At 45.9% G+C, this 20740-nt stretch overlaps 1 protein-coding gene across 1 annotated transcript in view; it reads left to right on the forward strand.

The window, feature by feature from the left end:
* itga11a (integrin, alpha 11a) overlaps positions 1 to 20740 on the forward strand; it is a 110709-nt gene that overhangs the window by 45344 nt on the left and 44625 nt on the right. The window contains exons 9-11 of the mRNA XM_029720635.1: positions 1615 to 1780; positions 1904 to 1974; positions 6282 to 6426. Of these exons, the coding sequence (XP_029576495.1) occupies positions 1615 to 1780; positions 1904 to 1974; positions 6282 to 6426 (382 nt within the window). The remainder of the gene's footprint in view (positions 1 to 1614; positions 1781 to 1903; positions 1975 to 6281; positions 6427 to 20740) is intronic.

Raw genomic sequence — 20740 nt, forward strand, 5'->3', positions numbered from 1 at the left:
CCTCGGGCCCCTACTCTACTACCACATATCTACAACACAAAATCTGTGTACCTGTGTGTATGTTATCGTGTGTGTGTATCCATGTGTCTGTGCCTGTGTTTGTGTTGCTTCACAGTCCCCGATGTTCCATAAGGTGTATTTTTAAATTCTATTTTACTGCTTGTATGAGTTACTTGATGTGGAACAGAGTTCCATGTAGTCGTGGCTTTAAGTAGTACTGTTTAACTGACAGATAGAAAGTAGACTAGCTACAGTTATTACATATATTTACAGTTAGTCAGCTGCTGCTTCTACTCTCTTTTGCTAACTACCATAATACTGCTTCATGCCTCCATAATGACAAGGTGGCTACAGTTACTGTAGTACAATGTTCATTTTTTCTGGTTTGGGACATGTACACTTTCAACGCACATTGGGATGTGATGTGAGCTTCACCAGTGCTCCAAAGAGTACAGAGGTTTACACAGAACCCAAACCGGCTGTGCGCATGCGCCATCGTGCGCCATCGTGCATACATTTATTTTGTCCCCCCACACCAAACGCGATCACGACACGCAGGTTAAAATATCAAAACAAACTCTGAGCCAATTACATTAATTTGGGGACAGGTCGAAAAGCATTAAAACTTTATGGCAATTTAGCTAGCTAGCTTGCACTTGCTAGATAATTTGTCCTATTTAGCTAACTTGTTGTTGCTAGCTAATTTGTCCTGCGATATAAACATTGAGTTGTTATTTTACCTGAAATGCACAAGGTCCTCTACTCCGACAATTAATCCACACATAAAACAGTCAACCGAATTGTTTCTAGTCATCTCTCCTCCTTCTAGGCTTTTTCTTCTCTGGACTTTATATTGAGATTGACATTACCGCCACTGACCTTGTTCGTCTTTCAGTCACCCACGTGGGTATAACCAATGAGGAGATGGCACATGGGTACCTGCTTCTATAAACCAATGAGGAGATGGGAGAGGCAGGACTTGCAGCGCGATCTGCGTCAGAAATAGAAAGGACTTCTATTTTAGCCCTTGGCAACGCAGATGCTCGTTGGCGCGCGTGAGCAGTGTGGGTGCAATAATTGAATAACATAGATTTATAAATTTATTTTGCAACGCTTGTGCACCCGACGTGAGCGGTGAAGTCAGGGTATTAGACAGAGCCTAAACGGTTTAGTGCCCTCTCAAAACGTATATACACAGCCAGCCAAGTGGTTGAAGGTGTGAATGATCTTTCCAAGCCCACAGAACACTTTGGTTGACACCGCTTTGGCGTGGGGTTCTCCTGAGCTTATTCAGCCCATAGATTATGAGGTGAGGGGCCCAGTCAAACCAGGCCATGGGCATCTAAGAAGAGAAGGGAGGTGCTGAGTTCATTTGGTTGCTGACAGCTGGAATTTGTGACAGCAGGCAACAGGGACACGGTCCACCAAAGGATTGGAAGTTGGAACCACCCTTCTCTGGTTAAACTTCTAAGTCTATCTAAAGTGTGCCAGTTTCCCTTTTGGTGTGTGTGGGCAACAGGATTGTTGAGTCACAGTTCATAAGTGAGATGGCTCTATAGTAGGGCACTCTACAGCAAAGTCTGGTGATTGATGTCTCTGCCTGATTGTCACCAGGTGCTTGGCTACTACAACCGGCGTGGAATCAACCCAGAGGCATTCCTGAATGAAATCAAGTACATCGCCAGTGACCCTGATGATAAGCACTTCTTCAAGGTGACTGATGAGTCTGCCTTGAAGGACATTGTGGACGCGCTTGGGGATAGGATCTTCAGTTTGGAAGGTATTCCATGTAACTCTGTAAAACAACCATCTGTAAACCACAAACTAGACCCAACTCATTTCCTTTTCCTGTACTCAAAGAAAATAATTCCTCCTGCTGAACTCACCTGGTCTTCGTCTACAGGGACCAGTAAAAACGGGACGGCCTTTGGGCTCCAGATGTCCCAGGCTGGCTTCTCTTCACACTTCGTGGAGGTGAGTCTCACCACTGCTGCCGGTATACCCCCAGCCCCACCACACGCACAGCGCTTTCTCCTACTCCTGACAGGTTTCCACCCCCCCATCCCATCCCATCCCTCCCCTCCCTCACTCTCCAGGTTCCTGGGGGGCATGCTGTGATGCTGAGGTCATTCTGATTAAGGAGCCCCTCACTGACGACAGTCATTGTTCCACTTTGACCTTCCAGAGGTGGCAATAAGACACTCTGAAGTCCCCAGGGGGTCAAATCGTAGCAGGGAAGCCTGAAAGAACATCTCACCAGAGAGTTTTTATTTTACCTTTATGTAACTAGGGGCAGAATGACAGATTTTTACCTTGTCAACTCGGGATCCGATCTTGCAACCTTTTGGTTACTAGTCCAACACTCTAACCACTAGGCTACCTGCCGCCCCTTAAAAGATGTTGGGGTGTTTTTTCTGGAAGTTTTGGTTGCATTCAGACCTGATAGGGGCAGTGTGTTGGCTTTGGGCTTGACACAGCTGGAGAGGTATCCACAAGTCTCTGTCCAACTCTTGTTTTCTACTGTAGCTTCATCACCATCCTCCCGCATGTACCAGTCTTCCTGTTTTCTACTGTAGCTGACATCACCATCGTCCCCCATGTACCAGTCTTCCTGTTTTGTACTGTAGCTGACATCACCATCCTCCCCCATGTACCAGTCTTCCTGTTTTCTACTGTAGCTGACATCACCATCCTCCCCCATGTACCAGTCTTCCTGTTCTCTACTGTAGCTGACATCACCATCCTCCCCCATGTACCAGTCTTCCTGTTCTCTACTGTAGCTGACATCACCATCCTCCCCCATGTACCAGTCTTCCTGTTCTCTACTGTAGCTGACATCACCATCCTCCCCCATGTACCAGTCTTCCTGTTCTCTACTGTAGCTGACATCACCATCCTCCCCCATGTACCAGTCTTCCTGTTCTCTACTGTAGCTGACATCACCATCCTCCCCCATGTACCAGTCTTCCTGTTCTCTACTGTAGCTGACATCCCCATCCTCCCCCATGTACCAGTCTTCCTGTTCTCTACTGTAGCTGACATCACCATCCTCCCCCATGTACCAGTCTTCCTGTTCTCTACTGTAGCTGACATCACCATCCTCCCCCATGTACCAGTCTTCCTGTTCTCTACTGTAGCTGACATCACCATCCTCCCCCATGTACCAGTCTTCCTGTTCTCTACTGTAGCTGACATCACCATCCTCCCCCATGTACCAGTCTTCCTGTTCTCTACTGTAGCTGACATCACCATCCTCCCCCATGTACCAGTCTTCCTGTTCTCTACTGTAGCTGACATCACCATCCTCCCCCATGTACCAGTCTTCCTGTTCTCTACTGTAGCTGACATCACCATCCTCCCCCATGTACCAGTCTTCCTGTTCTCTACTGTAGCTGACATCACCATCCTCCCCCATGTACCAGTCTTCCTGTTCTCTACTGTAGCTTCATCACCATCCTCCCCCATGTACCAGTCTTCCTGTTTTCTACTGTAGCTGACATCACCATCCTCCCCCATGTACCAGTCTTCCTGTTCTCTACTGTAGCTGACATCACCATCCTCCCCCATGTACCAGTCTTCCTGTTCTCTACTGTAGCTGACATCACCATCCTCCCCCATGTACCAGTCTTCCTGTTCTCTACTGTAGCTGACATCACCATCCTCCCCCATGTACCAGTCTTCCTGTTCTCTACTGTAGCTGACATCACCATCCTCCCCCATGTACCAGTCTTCCTGTTCTCTACTGTAGCTGACATCACCATCCTCCCCCATGTACCAGTCTTCCTGTTCTCTACTGTAGCTGACATCACCATCCTCCCCCATGTACCAGTCTTCCTGTTCTCTACTGTAGCTGACATCACCATCCTCCCCCATGTACCAGTCTTCCTGTTCTCTACTGTAGCTGACATCACCATCCTCCCCCATGTACCAGTCTTCCTGTTCTCTACTGTAGCTGACATCACCATCCTCCCCCATGTACCAGTCTTCCTGTTCTCTACTGTAGCTGACATCACCATCCTCCCGCATGTACCAGTCTTCCTGTTCTCTACTGTAGCTGACATCACCATCCTCCCCCATGTACCAGTCTTCCTGTTCTCTACTGTAGCTGACATCCCCATCCTCCCCCATGTACCAGTCTTCCTGTTCTCTACTGTAGCTGACATCACCATCCTCCCGCATGTACCAGTCTTCCTGTTCTCTACTGTAGCTGACATCACCATCCTCCCCCATGTACCAGTCTTCCTGTTCTCTACTGTAGCTGACATCACCATCCTCCCCCATGTACCAGTCTTCATTTTTTTCTTTCTTTTTACTCTCTCCATCTGCGTCCCAGATTCAGGTTTGCTGATGCAATAGCTTTGATTTTCCAGTTCCACGCCACAGTTGAAGCACAACCTGACTAGGGAACAATAAATATATCCCTTTTTCTTAAAACAATAAATAGAGAAACTGCAGCTGGGTGACAGGGATGGCTGGAAATTCCGTACTCCAGAAGGCTGGATTCCAGGGATAGCACTTTCTCAACAAACGCAACCCGAGTGTTGAGAGTAGGATAACTTATTGGAAAGACTTCGAGAGCTTTAATGAAGGAGAAAACTGTCCCAAAAGACCAGATGGTTTTGTTGAATGTGGAGTGTGCCAGCTTGATTCTGCTCAAGTCCTACATACCCAGACATCCTATTCTCCAATGCAGTCCAGCTAGCCAGAGATCTATATGTTTGTTTATTGCTATGGCTTCCTCCAACTCAGAGTAATAATGTTGAAAAGGGATTCCCAGATATAAGGCATTGTTACACACCCAGTTGTGTGTAATTGGCCGCAGGTTGGACGATGAGAATGGACATGTTCCAGGTAGTCTTTATTGTAGATATTCAGATCTCAACAAGCCTGAAGAGGTGTATAGTGGGGATTATTTGGAGCTACATCACCATGGAAACAGTGTGCACCACCACCAAAACAGATACCCACAGAGTCTAGCACCCCACAGCTGTCAGAAACTGACGTAGGGTCAGTCTGTGAATCAGTCACTCAGTGAGCTAGATGATTCCATGTCCCAGGAAGTGGGCGAGAAGTAGTCCAAGAGTGTTCCGTCAGTTGTATGCTAACTGGTAGCTAACCGTTGGAAAATGTTCCGTCTGCATATTATGCGTGGCAGAGGAGGGACTAAATTAGCCTCGGGGAACACTGTAATTATAAAACTGACATGTACTCAAAGTAGGATGAACAAATGTCCATCGTCAGCCCATATGCTATCTTCTTCTCCCGTGTGGTTACTGGTTACTGGTTGGTTACTGGTTGGTTACTGGTTGGTTACTGGTTGGTTACTGGTTGGTTACAGGTGACAGTGTTTTGTCCTTTTTTGATGACCCAGACCCAAAAATGCCCCTACTATAACGTATTATAATGATGAACCTGTAACGTTTTTCATCAACATTCTTTCATATTACTTTGTGTGGTGCATACAGGTGATGGAACACGTGTTTGTGTGGTGCATACAGGTGATGGAACACGTGTTTGTGTGGTGCATACAGGTGATGGAACACGTGTTTGTGTGGTGCATACAGGTGATGGAACACGTGTTTGTGTGGTGCATACAGGTGATGGAACACGTGTTTGTGTGGTGCATACAGGTGATGGAACACGTGTTTGTGTGGTGCATACAGGTGATGGAACACGTGTTTGTGTGGTGCATACAGGTGATGGAACACGTGTTTGTGTGGTGCATACAGGTGATGGAACACGTGTTTGTGTGGTGCATACAGGTGATGGAACACGTGTTTGTGTGGTGCATACAGGTGCATACAGGTGATGGAACACGTGTTTGTGTGGGTAGGCAGACTAACGTTTTGACTGATTTATTGTTTATTAAGCTATTGTTGGCAGAACTCGTGAACGGTCATCAAACTCTTAAAGTTTCTGCAAAAAAATCCTTGCTGGAGTCTGGGGACTAGAGGGAGGCTGGGGATTGTAGCCTGGGAGGAAGGATGATTTCATTTAGAGAGAAAGGATTTATTTATCATCATCATCATCAACCTGTGTACTCATCACCTTCTCCATTTTACCATCATTGCCTGCTGAACCAATGGCAATACATGCACGCGCACACACACACACACACACACACACACACACACACACACACACACACACACACACACACACACACACACACACACACACACACACACACACACACACACACACACACACACACACACACACACGATGTCAATATGTTTTTATGTTCACACTAAGTGCCTGTCTCCAAACTGTCCCTAAAGGATGGGATCCTGGTGGGGGCACCGGGGGCCTACGACTGGAATGGAGCCGTCCTGAAGGAGACACGACAGGGGAAGGTGGTTCCACCCAAGTCCTCCTACTCACATGAATTCCCAGAGGAGCTGAAGAACCATGGCGCCTACCTAGGTGAGGGAGGAATTGACGATCTAAAGGATTGGTCACAGAGGTGTTTGGTTTGGGTAGATCTATAGACTCCTCCCCCTGATCCTCTCTCTGTCATTCATCCTCTCTCTGCCCTTCATCCTCTCTCTGCCCTTCATCCTCTCTCTGCCCTTCATCCTCTCTCTGCCCTTCATCCTCTCTCTGCCCTTCATCCTCTCTCTGCCCTTCATCCTCTCTCTGTCATTCATCCTCTCCCTGTCCTCTATCTGTCCTTCATCCTCTCTCTGTCCTTCATCCTCTCTCTGTCCCTCATCCTCTCTCTGACCTTCATCCTCTCTCTGCCCTTCATCCTCTCTCTGTCATTCATCTTCTCTCTGTCCTTCATCCTCTCTCTGTCCCTCATCCTCTCTCTGTCCCTCATCCTCTCTCTGTCCCTCATCCTCTCTCTGTCCCTCATCCTCTCTCTGTCCCTCATCCTCTCTCTGTCACTCATCTCCTCTCTCTTCACCTTTACTGTCTCTACAGTCTACTGTTCACCATCTCCTCTCTCTCTCTCTCTTCACCTTTACTGTCTCTACAGTCTACTGTTCACCCATCTCCTCTCTCTCTCTCTCTTCACCTTTACTGTCTCTACAGTCTACTGTTCACCATCTCCTCTCTCTCTCTCTCTTCACCTTTACTGACTCTACAGTCTACTGTTCACCATCTCCTCTCTCTCTTCACCTTTACTGTCTCTACAGTCTACTGTTCACCATCTCATCTCCTCTCTCTCTTCACCTTTACTGTCTCTACAGTCTACTGTTCACCCATCTCCTCTCTCTCTCTCTCTTCACCTTTACTGTCTCTACAGTCTACTGTTCACCATCTCATCTCCTCTCTCTCTCTTCACCTTTACTGTCTCTACAGTCTACTGTTCACCCATCTCCCTCTCTCTCTCTTCACCTTTACTGTCTCTGCAGTCTACTGTTCACCCATCTCCTCTCTCTCTCTTCACCTTTACTGTCTCTACAGTCTACTGTTCACCATCTCATCTCCTCTCTCTCTTCACCTTTACTGTCTCTACAGTCTACTGTTCACCATCTCCTCTCTCTCTCTCTCTTCACCTTTACTGTCTCTACAGTCTACTGTTCACCATCTCATCTCCTCTCTCTCTTCACCTTTACTGTCTCTACAGTCTACTGTCACCCATCTCACTCTCCTCTCTCTCTTCACCTTTACTGTCTCTACAGTCTACTGTGTCACCCATCTCCTCTCTCTCCTCATTCACCTTTAATGTCTCTACAGTCCTACTGTTCCCAATCTCATCTACCTCTCTCTGTTCACCTTTCCTGTCTCTACAGTCTACTGTTCACCAATCTCATCTCCTATCCTCTCTCTCTCATTCCTTTACTGTCTTCTACAGTCTACTGTTCACCATGACATCCTCCTCTCTCTTCACCTTTACATGTCTCGACAGTCTACTGGTCACCATCTCATCTCCTCTCGCTCTTCACCCTTTACTGTCTCTACAGTCTACTCGTTCACCACTCCTCCTCTGCTCCTCTTCACCTTTACTAGTCTCGACAGTTCTACTGTTGCACCATCTCATCTCCTCTCTCTCTCTTCATCACCTGTACTGTTCTCTACAGTCTACTGTTCACCATCTCATCTGCCTCTCTCTCTGCACACACTTGACTGTCTCATACAGTCTACTGTTTCCCACTTCCTCTCTCTCCTCTCTCTCACCTTTACTGTCTTACAGTCTACTGTTCACCATCCATCTCCTCTCTCTCTTCACCTTTACTGTCTATACAGTCTACTGTTCACCCATCTCTCTCTCTCTCTTCACTTACTGTCTCTGCAGTTACTGTCACCATCTCCTCTCTCTCTCTTCACCTTTACTGTCTCTACAGTTACTGTTCACCATCATCTCCTCTCTCTTCACCTTTACTGTCTCTACAGTCTACTGTCACCATCTCCTCTCTCTCTCTCTCTTCACCTTTACTGTCTCTACGTCTACTGTTCACCATTCTCCTCTCTCTCTTCACCTTTACTGTTCTACAGTCTACTGTTCACCCATCCCTCTCTCTCTCTCTCTTCACCTTTACTGTCTCTACAGCTATGTTCACCCATCCTCCTCTCTCTTCACCTTTACTGTCTCTACAGTCTACTGTTCAATCTCATCTCCTCTCTTCACCTTTACTGTCTCTACAGTCTATGTTCACCATCTCATTCCTCTCTCTCTTCACCTTACTGTCTCTACAGTCTACTGTTCACCATTCATCTCCTCTCTCTTCACTTAATGTCTCTACAGTCTACTGTTCACCATCTCATTCTCTCTCTCTTCACCTTTACTGTCTCTACAGTCTACTGTTCACCCCTCTTCTCTCTTCACCTTTACTGTCTCTACAGTCTACTGTTCACCATCTCATCTCCTCTCTCTCTTCACCTTTACTGTCTCTACAGTCTACTGTTCACCATTCATTCCTCTCTCTCTCACCTTTACTGTCTCTACAGTCTACTGTTCACCATCCTCTCTCTCTCTCTTCACCTTACTGTCTCTACAGTCTACTGTTCACCATCTCTCTCTCTCTTACCTTACTGTCTTACAGTCTACTGTTCACCATCTCATCTCCTCTCTCTCTTCACCTTTACGTCTCTACAGTCTACTGTTCACCATCATCTCTCTCTCTTCACCTTTACTGTCTTACAGTCTACTGTTCACCCATCTCCCCCTCTCTCTCTTCACCTTTACTGTCTCTACAGTCTACTGTTCCCATCATCTCCTTCTCTCTCACCTTTACTGTCTCTACAGTCTACTGTTCACCCATCTCCTCCCTCTCTCTCTCTTCACCTTTACGTGTCTACAGTCTATGTTCACCATCTCATCTCTCTCTCTTCACCTTTACTGTCTCTACAGTCTACTGTTCACCATCTCCTCTCTCTCTTCACCTTTACTGTCTCTACAGTCTACTGTTCACCATCTCATCTCCTCTCTCTCTTCACCTTTACTGTCTCTACAGTCTACTGTTCACCCATCTATATCCTCTCTCTCTTCACCTTTACTGCTTACAGTCTACTGTTCACCCATCTCCTCTCTCCTCTCTCACCTTTACTGTCTTACAGTTACTGTTCACCATCTCTCTCTCTTCACCTTACTGTATCTACAGTCTACTGTTCACCATCTCATCTCCTCTCTCTTCACCTTTACTGTCTCTACAGTCTACTGTTCACCATCTCATCTCCTCTCTCTTCACCTTTACTGTCTCTACAGTCTACTGTTCACCCATCTCCTCCTCCTCTCTCTTCCTTGACTGTCCTCTACAGTCTACTGTTCACCCATCTCTCTCTCTCTCTCTTCACCTTTACTGTCTCTACAGTCTACTGTTCACCATCTCATCTCCTCTCTCTCTTCACCTTTACTGTCTCTACAGTCTACTGTTCACCATCTCATCTCTCTCTCTCTCTTCACCTTTACTGTCTCTACAGTCTACTGTTCACCCATCTCATCTCCTCTCTCTCTCTTCACCTTTACTGTCTCTACAGTCATCTCCTCTCTCTCTCTCTCTTCACCTTTACTGTCTCTACAGTCTACTGTTCACCATCTCCTCTCTCTCTCTCTCTTCACCTTTACTGTCTCTACAGTCTACTGTTCACCCATTCCCTCTCTCTTAACCTTTACTCTCTACAGTCTACTGTTCACCATATCATCTCCTTCTCTTCACCTTTACTCTCTACAGTCTACTGTTCACCATCTCATCTCTCTCTCTCTCTTCACCTTTACTGTCTCTACAGTCTACTGTTCACCATCTCTCTCTCTCTCTCTCTTCACCTTTACTGTCTCTACAGTCTACTGTTCACCCATCTCCTCTCCTCTCTCTCTTCACCTTTACTGTCTCTACAGTCTACTGTTCACCCTCTCATCTCCTCTCTCTCTTCACCTTTACTGTCTCTACAGTCTACTGTTCACCATCTCATCTCCCTCTCTCTTCACCTTTACTGTCTCTACAGTCTACTGTTCACCCATCTCATCTCTCTCTCTCTTCACCTTTACTGTCTCTACAGTCTACTGTTCACCATCTCATCTCCTCTCTCTCTTCACCTTTACTGTCTCTACAGTCTACTGTTCACCCATCTCCTCTCCTCTCTCTCTTCACCTTTACTGTCTCTACAGTCTACTGTTCACCATCTCTCTCTCTCTCTTCACCTTTACTGTCTCTACAGTCTACTGTTCACCATCTCATCTCCTCTCTCTCTCACCTTACTGTCTCTACAGTCTACTGTTCACCATCTCATCTCCTCTCTCTTCACCTTTACTGTCTCTACAGTCTACTGTTCACCATCTCATCTCCTCTCTCTCTTCACCTTTACTGTCTCTACAGTCTACTGTTCACCATCTCATCTCCTCTCTCTTCACCTTTACTGTCTCTACAGTCTACTGTTCACCATCTCATCTCCTCTCTCTTCACCTTACTGTCTCTACAGTCTGTTCACCATCTCCTCTCTCTCTTCACCTTACTGTCTCTACAGTCTACTGTTCACCATCTCATCTCCTCTCTCTCTTCACCTTTACTGTCTCTACAGTAGACTGTTCACCATATCTCTCCTCTCTCTCACCTTTACTGTCTTACAGTCTACTGTTCACCATCCTCTCTCTCTCTCTCTTCAACCTTTACTGTCTCTACAGTCTACTGTTCACCATCTATCTCCTCTCTCTCTTCACCTTACTGTCTACAGTCTATGTTCACCCATCTCCTCTCTCTCTTCACCTTAGTCTGACAGTCTACTGTTACCCATATCCTATCTCTCTCTTCACCTTACTGTCTCTACAGTCTACTGTTCACCATCTCATCCTCTCTCTTCACCTTTACTGTCTCTACAGTCTACTGTTCACCATCTCCTCTCTCTCTCTCTCTTCACCTTTACTGTCTCTACAGTCTACTGTTCACCATCTCATCTCCTCTCTCTCTTCACCTTTACTGTCTCTACAGTCTACTGTTCACCCATCTCCTCTCCTCTCTCTCTTCACCTTTACTGTCTCTACAGTCTACTGTTCACCCATCCTCTCTCTCTCTCTTCACCTTTACTGTCTCTACAGTCTACTGTTCACCCATCTCCTCTCTCTCTTCACCTTTACTGTCTCTACAGTCTACTGTTCACCATCTCATCTCCTCTCTCTCTTCACCTTTACTGTCTCTACAGTCTACTGTTCACCATCTCATCTCCTCTCTCTTCACCTTTAATGTCTCTACAGTCTACTGTTCACCATCTCATCTCCTCTCTCTCTTCACCTTTACTGTCTCTACAGTCTACTGTTCACCATCTCCTCTCTCTCTCTTCACCTTTACTGTCTCTACAGTCTACTGTTCACCATCTCATCTCCTCTCTCTCTCTTCACCTTTACTGTCTCTACAGTCTACTGTTCACCATCTCATCTCCTCTCTCTTCACCTTACTGTCTCTACAGTCTACTGTTCACCATCTCCTCTCTCTCTCTTCACCTTTACTGTCATCTCCTCTCTCTCTTCACCTTTACTGTCTCTACAGTCTACTGTTCACCATCTCATCTCCTCTCTCTCTTCACCTTTACTGTCTCTACAGTCTACTGTTCACCATCTCCTCTCTCTCTCTCTCTTCACCTTTACTGTCTCTACAGTCTACTGTTCACCCATCTCCTCTCTCTCTTCACCTTTACTGTCTCTACAGTCTACTGTTCACCATCTCATCTCCTCTCTCTCTTCCTTTACTGTCTCTACAGTCTACTGTTCACCATCTCATCTCCTCTCTCTCTTCACCTTTACTGTCTCTACAGTCTACTGTTCACCCATCTCCTCCCCTCTCTCTCTTCACCTTTACTGTCTTACAGTCTACTGTTCACATCTCATCTCCTCTATCTCTTCACCTTTACTGTCTACAGCTACTGTTCACCCATCTCCTCCCTCTCTCTCTCTTCACCTTTACGTTCTACAGTCTACTGTTCAATCTCATCTCTCTATCTTCACCTTTACTGTCTCTACAGTCTACTGTTCACCATCTCCTCTCTCTCTCACCTTTACTGTCTCTACAGTCTACTGTTCACCAATCTCATCTCCTCTCTCTTCACCTTTACTGTCTCTACAGTCTACTGTTCACCATCTCATCTCTCTCTCTTCACCTTTACTGTCTCTACAGTCTACTGTTCACCCATCTCTCTCTCTCTCTCTTCACCTTACTGTCTCTACAGTCTACTGTTCACCATTCTCTCTCCTCTTCACCTTTCTGTCTACAGTCTACTGTTCACCATCTCATCTCCTCTCTCTTCACCTTTACTGTCTTACAGTCTACTGTTCACCATCTCATCTACTCTCTCTCTTCACCTTTACGTCTCTACAGTCTACTGTTCACCATTCACCCTCTCTCTCTTCACCTTATGTCTTACAGTCTACTGTCACCATCTCATCTCCTCGCTCTCTTCACCTTTACTGTATCTACAGTCTACTGTTCACCCATCTCCTCCCTCTCTCTCTCTCACTTACTGTCTCTACAGTCTACTGTTCACCATCTCATCTCTCTCTTCACCTTACTGCTCTACAGTCTACTGTTCACCATCTCCTCCTCTCTTCACCTTTACTGTCTCTACAGTCTACTGTCACATTCATCTCCTCTCTCTCTTTCACCTTTACTGTCTCTACAGTCTAACTGTCACCATTCCTCTCTCTTCTCTTCCTTTACTGTCTCTACAGTCTATGTTCACCCATCTCCTCTCTCTCTCACCTTTACTGTCTCTACAGTCTACTGTTCACCCATCTCCTCTCTCTCTTCACCTTTACTGTCTCTACAGTCTACTGTTCACCATCTCATCTCCTCTCTCTCTTCACCTTTACTGTCTCTACAGTCTACTGTTCACCCATCTCCTCTCTCTCTCTCTTCACCTTTCTGTCTCTACAGTCTATGTTCACCCATCTCCTCTCCTTCTTCACCTTTACTGTCTCTACAGTCTACTGTTCACATTCATCCCTTCTCTCTTCACCTTACTGTCTACAGTCTACTGTTCACATCTCATCTCCTCTCTCTCTTAACCTTTACTGTCTCTACAGTCTACTGTTCACCATCTCTCTCTCTCTCCTCTTCACCTTTACTGTCTCTACAGTTACTGTTCACCATCTCATCTCCCTCTCTCTCTTCACCTTTACTGTCTCTACAGTCTACTGTTCACCATCTCCTCTCTCTCTCTCTTCACCTTTACTGTCTCTACAGTCTACTGTTCACCCATCTCCTCTCTCTCTTCACCTTTACTGTCTCTACAGTACTGTTCACCATCTCATCTCCTCTCTTCTTATACTGTCTCTACAGTCTACTGTTCACCATCTCATCTCCTCTCTCTCTTCACTTACTGTCTCTACAGTCTATGTTCACACTATCTCCTCCTCTCTTCACCTTTACTGTCTCTACAGTCTACTGTTCACCATCTCATCTCCTCTCTCTCACCTTTACTGTCTCTACAGTCTACTGTTCACCATCTCCTCTCTATCTTTCACCTTACTGTCTCTACAGTCTACGTTCACCATCTCATCTCCTCTCTCTCTCTTCACCTTTAACTGTCTCTACAGTCTACTGTCACCCATCTCATCTCCTCTCTCTCTTCACCTTTACTGTCTCTACAGTCTACTGTTCACCCATCTCCTCTCTCTCTCTCTCTTCACCTTTACTGTCTCTAAAGTCTACTGTTCACCATCTCATCTCCTCTCTCTCTCTTCACCTTTACTGTCTCTACAGTCTACTGTTCACCCATCTCCTCTCTCTCTCTTCACCTTTACTGTCTCTGCAGTCTACTGTTCACCATCTCCTCTCTCTCTCTTCACCTTTACTGTCTCTACAGTCTACTGTTCACCATCTCATCTCCTCTCTCTCTCTTCACCTTTACTGTCTCTACAGTCTACTGTTCACCATCTCCTCTCTCTCTTCACCTTTACTGTCTCTACAGTCTACTGTTCACCATCTCATCTCTCTCTCTCTTCACCTTTACTGTCTCTACAGTCTACTGTTCACCCATCTCCTCTCTCTCTCTCTCTTCACCTTTACTGTCTCTACAGTCTACTGTTCACCATCTCCTCTCTCTCTTCACCTTTACTGTCTCTACAGTCTACTGTTCACCATCTCATCTCCTCTCTTCACCTTTACTGTCTACAGTTACTGTTCACCATCTCATCTCCTCTCTCTTCACCTTTACTGTCTCTACAGTCTACTGTTCACCATCTCCTCTCTCTCTTCACCTTTAATGTCTCTACAGTCTACTGTTCACCATCTCATCTCCTCTCTCTCTTCACCTTACTGTCTCTACAGTCTACTGTTCACCATCTCCTCTCTCTCTCTTCACCTTTACTGTCTCTACAGTCTACTGTTCACCATCTCATCTCCTCTCTCTCTTCACCTTTACTGTCTCTACAGTCTACTGTCACCATCTCATCCCTCTCTCTCTTCACCTTTACTGTCTCTACAGTCTACTGTTCACCCATCTCCTCTCTCTCTCTCTCTTCACCTTTACTGTCTCTACAGTCTACTGTTCACCCATCTCCTCTCTCTCTTCACCTTTACTGTCTCTACAGTCTACTGTTCACCATCTCATCTCCTCTCTCTCTCACCTTTACTGTCTCTACAGTCTACTGTTCACCATCTCATCTCCTCTCTCTCTTCACCTTTACTGTCTCTACAGTCTACTGTTCACCCATCTCCTCCCCTCTCTCTCTTCACCTTTACTGTCTCTACAGTCTACTGTTCACCATCTCATCTCCTCTCTCTCTTCACCTTTACTGTCTCTACAGTCTACTGTTCACCCATCTCCTCCCTCTCTTCTCTCACCGGTACTGTCTCTACAGTCTACTGTTCACCATCTCATCTCTCTCTCTTCACCTTTACTGTCTCTACAGTCTACTGTTCACCATCTCCTCTCTCTCTTCACCTTTACTGTCTCTACAGTCTACTGTTCACCATCTCATCTCCTCTCTCTCTTCACCTTTACTGTCTCTACAGTCTACTGTTCACCCATCTCATCTCCTCTCTCTCTTCACCTTTACTGTCTCTACAGTCTACTGTTCACCCATCTCCTCTCTCTCTCTCTTCACCTTACTGTCTCTACATCTATGTCACCATCTCCCTCTCTCTCTTCACCTTTACTGTCTCTACAGTCTACTGTTCACCATCTCATCTCCTCTCTCTCTTCACCTTTACTGTCTCTACAGTCTACTGTTCACCCATCTCCTCTCTCTCTCTCTCTTCACCTTTACTGTCTCTACAGTCTACTGTTCACCCATCTCCTCTCTCTCTCTTCACCTTTACTGTCTCTACAGTCTACTGTTCACCATCTCATCTCCTCTCTCTCTTCACCTTTACTGTCTCTACAGTCTACTGTTCACCATCTCATCTCCTCTTCACCTTTACTGTCTCTACAGTCTACTGTTCACCATCTCCTCTCTCTCTTCACCTTTACTGTCTCTACAGTCTACTGTTCACCCATCTCATCTCCTCTCTCTCTTCACCTTTACTGTCTCTACAGTCTACTGTTCACCCATCTCCTCTCTCTCTCTCTTCACCCTTTACTGTCTCTACAGTCTACTGTTCACCATCTCCTCCTCTCTCTCTCTTCACCTTTACTGTCTCTACAGTCTACTGTTCACCATCTCATCTCCTCTCTCTCTTCACCTTTACTGTCTCTACAGTCTACTGTTCACCCATCTCCTCTCTCTCTCTCTCTTCACCTTTACTGTCTCTACAGTCTACTGTTCACCCATCTCATCTCCTCTCTCTTCACCTTTACTGTCTCTACAGTCTACTGTTCACCCTCTCCTCTCCTCTCTCTCTTCACCTTTACTGTCTCTACAGTCTACTGTTCACCCATCTCCTCTCTCTCTCTCTCTTCACCTTTACTGTCTCTACAGTCTACTGTTCACCATCTCATCTCCTCTCTCTTCACCTTTACTGTCTCTACAGTCTACTGTTCACCATCTCATCTCCTCTCTCTCTTCACCTTTACTGTCTCTACAGTCTACTGTTCACCATCTCATCTCCTCTCTCTCTTCACCTTTACTGTCTCTACAGTCTACTGTTTCACCCATCTCATCTCCTCTCTCTCTTCACCTTTACTGTCTCTACAGTCTACTGTTCACCCATCTCATCTACTCTTCACCTTTACTGTCTCTACAGTCTACTGTTCACCCATCTCCTCTCTCTCTCTCTCTTCACCTTTACTGTCTCTACAGTCTACTGTTCACCCATCTCCTCTCTCTCTCTTCACCTTTACTGTCTCTACAGTCTACTGTTCACCCATCTCCTCTCTCTCTCTCTCTTCACCTTTACTGTCTCTACAGTCTACTGTTCACCATCTCATCTCCTCTCTTCTCTTCACCTTTACTGTCTACAGTCTACTGTTCACCCATCTCATCTCCTCTTCACCTTACTGTCTCTACAGTCTACTGTCACCATCTCATCCTCCTCTCTCTTCACCTTTACTGTGTCTACAGTCTACTGTTCACCATCTCTCTCTCTCTCTTCACCTTTACTGTCTCTACAGTCTACTGTTCACCCATCTCCTCTCTCTCTCTTCACCTTTACTGTCTCTACAGTCTACTGTTCACCCATCTCCTCTCTCTCTCTCTTCACCTTTACTGTCTCTACAGTCTACTGTTCACCCATCCCTCTCTCTCTCTCTCTTCACCTTTACTGTCTCTACAGTCTACTGTTCACCCATCCCTCTCTCTCTCTTAACCTACTGTCTCTACAGTTACTGTTCACCATCTCATCTCTCTTCTTCACCTTTACTGTCCTACAGTCTACTGTTCACCATCTCATCTCCTCTCTCTTCACCTTTACTGTCTCTACAGTCTACTGTTCACCATCTCCTCTCTCTCTCTCTTCACCTTTACTGTCTCTACAGTCTACTGTTCACCCATCTCCTCTCTCTCTCTCTCTTCACCTTTACTGTCTCTACAGTCTACTGTTCACCCATCTCATCTCCTCTCTCTTCACCTTTACTGTCTCTACAGTCTACTGTTCACCATCTCATCTCCTCTCTCTCTTCACCTTTACTGTCTCTACAGTCTACTGTTCACCCATCTCCTCTCTCTCTATTCTCACCTTTACTGTCTACAGTCTACGTTCACCATCTCATCTCTCTCTCTCTTCACCTTTACTGTCTATACAGTCTACTGTTCACCCATCTCATCTCCTCTTCACCTTACTGTCTCTACGTCTATGTTCACCATCTCATCTCCTCTCTCTTCACCTTTACTGTTGCTACGTCTACTGTTCACCCATCCCCTCTCTCTCTCTCTTCACCTTTACTGTCTCTACAGTCTACTGTTCACCATCTCCTCTCTCTCTCTCTCTTCACCTTTACTGTCTCTACAGTCTACTGTTCACCCATCTCCTCTCTCTTCTTCACCTTTACTGTCTCTACAGTCTATGTTCACCATCTCATCTCCTCTCTCTCTTCACTTTACTGTCTCTACAGTCTACTGTTCCCCATCTCCTCTCTCTCTTCACCTTTACTGTCTCTACAGTCTACTGTTCACCATCTCATCTCCTCTCTCTCTTCACCTTTACTGTCTCTACAGTCTACTGTTCACCATCTCCTCTCTCTCTCTCTCTTCACCTTTACTGTCTCTACAGTCCACAGTTCACCATCTCCTCTCTCTCTTCACCTTTACTGTCTCTACAGTCTACTGTTCACCCATCTCCTCTCTCTCTCTTCACCTTTACTGTCTCTACAGTCTACTGTTCCCCCATCTCCTCTCTCTCTCTTCACCTTTACTGTCTCTACAGTCTACTGTTCACCATCTCATCTCCTCTCTCTCTCTTCACCTTTACTGTCTCTACAGTCTACTGTTCACCCATCTCCTCTCTCTCTCTTCACCTTTACTGTCTCTGCAGTCTACTGTTCACCATCTCCTCTCTCTCTTCACCTTTACTGTCTCTACAGTCTACTGTTCACCCCCTCTCCTCTCTCTCTCTCTCTTCACCTTTACTGTCTCTACAGTCTACTGTTCACCCATCTCATCTCCTCTTCACCTTTACTGTCTCTACAGTCTACTGTTCACCCATCTCTTCTCTCTCTTCACCTTTACTGTCTCTACAGTCTACTGTTCACCATCTCCTCTCTCTCTCTTCACCTTTACTGACTCTACAGTCTACTGTTCACCATCTCCTCTCTCTCTTCACCTTTACTGTCTCTACAGTCTACTGTTCACCATCTCCTCTCTCTCTCTTCACCTTTACTGTCTCTACAGTCTACTGTTCACCTTCTCATCTCCTCTCTCTCTTCACCTTTACTGTCTCTACAGTCTACTGTTCACCATCTCCTCTCTCTCTCTTCACCTTTACTGTCTCTACAGTCTACTGTTCACCTTCTCATCTCCTCTCTCTTCCACTTACTGTCTCTACAGTCTATGTTCACCATCTCATCTCCTCTCTCTTCACCTTACTGTCTCTACAGTTACTGTTCACATCTCATCTCCTCTCTCTCTCTTCCCCTTACTGTTCTACAGTCATCTCCTCTCTCTCTCTCTTCACCTTTACTGTCTCTACAGTCTACTGTTCCCATCTCATCTCTCTCTCTTCACCTTTACTGTCTCTACAGTCTACTGTTCACCTTCTCATCTCCTCTCTCTCTTCACCTTTACTGTCTCTACAGTCTACTGTTCACCATCTCATCTCCTCTCTCTCTCTTCACCTTTACTGTCTCTACAGTCTACTGTTCACCATTCCTCTATCTCTCTCACCTTTACTGTCTCTACAGTCTACTGTTCACATCTCATCTCCTCTCTCTCTCTTCACCTTTACTGTCTCTACAGTCATCTCCTCTCTCTCTCTCTCTTCACCTTTACTGTCTCTACAGTCTACTGTTCACCCATCTCATCTCCTCTCTCTTCACCTTTACTGTCTCTACAGTCTACTGTTCACCATCTCGTCTCCTCTCTCTCTTCACCTTTACTGTCTCTACAGTCTACTGTTCACCCATCTCCTCTCCTCTCCACCTTTACTGTCTCTACAGTCTACTGTTCACCATCTCTCTCTCTCTTCACCTTTACTGCTCTACAATCTAGGTCACCATCTCTCTCTCTCTCTTCACCTTTACTGTCTCTACAGTCTACTGTTCACCATCTCCTCTCTCTCTCTTCACCTTTACTGTCTCTACAATCTACTGTTCACCCATCTCCTCTCTCTCTTCACCTTTACTGTCTCTACAGTCTACTGTTCACCATCTCATCTCCTCGCTCTCTCACCTTTACTGTCTCTACAGTCTACTGTTCACCATCTCTCTCTCTCTTCAACTTACTGTCTACAGTCTACTGTTCACCCATCTCCTCTCTCTCTTCACCTTACTGTCTACAGTCTACTGTTCACCATCTCCTCTCTCTATCTCACCTTTACTGTCTCTACATACTGTTCAACCATCTCATCTCCTTTCACTTTACTGTCTATACAACTACTGTTCACCCATCTCCTCTCTCTCTCTTCACCTTTACTGTCTCTACAATACTGTTCAACATCTCTCTCTCTCTCTTCACCTTTACTGTCTCTACAGTCTACTGTTCACCATCTCCTCTCTCTCTTCACCTTACTGTCTCTACAGTCTACTGTTCACACATCTCTCTCTCTCTCTCTCACCTTACTGTCTCTACAGTCTACTGTTCACCATCTCCTCTCTCTCTCTCTCTTCACCTTACTGTCTCTACAGTCTACTGTTCACCATCTCATCTCCTCTCTCTCTTCACCTTTACTGTCTCTACAGTCTACTGTTCACCATCTCATCTCCTCTATCTCTAACCTTTACTGTCTCTACAGTCTATGTTCACCATCCATCTCTCTCTCTCTTCACCTTACTGTCTCTACAGTCTACTGTTCACCATCTCATCTCTCTCTCTCTTCACCTTTACTGTCTCTACAGTCTACTGTTCACCTCTCCTCCTCTCTCTCTTCCCCTTTACTGTCTCTACAGTCTACTGTTCACCATCCCTCTCTCTCTCTCTCTTAACCCTTTACTGTCTCTACAGTCTACTGTTCACCCATCCCTCTCTCTCTCTCTCTTCACTTTACTGTCTCTACAGTCTACTGTTCACCCACTCTCCTCTTCTCTCTCTCTCTTCACCTTACTGTCTCTACAGTCTACTGTTCACCCAATCTCATCTCCTCTCTCTTCACCTTTACTGTCTTACAGTCTACTGTCACCCATCTCATCTCCTCTCTCTCTCACCTTTACTGTTCTTACAGTCTACTGTTCACCATCTCATCTCTCTCTCTCTTCACCTTTACTGTCTCTACAGTCTACTGTCACATCTCCTCTCTCCTCTCTCTTCACCTTTACTGTCTCTACAGTCTACTGTTCA

Source organism: Salmo trutta, chromosome 29, assembly GCF_901001165.1.
Source record: "Salmo trutta chromosome 29, fSalTru1.1, whole genome shotgun sequence".
Lineage (NCBI taxonomy): Eukaryota > Metazoa > Chordata > Actinopteri > Salmoniformes > Salmonidae > Salmo > Salmo trutta.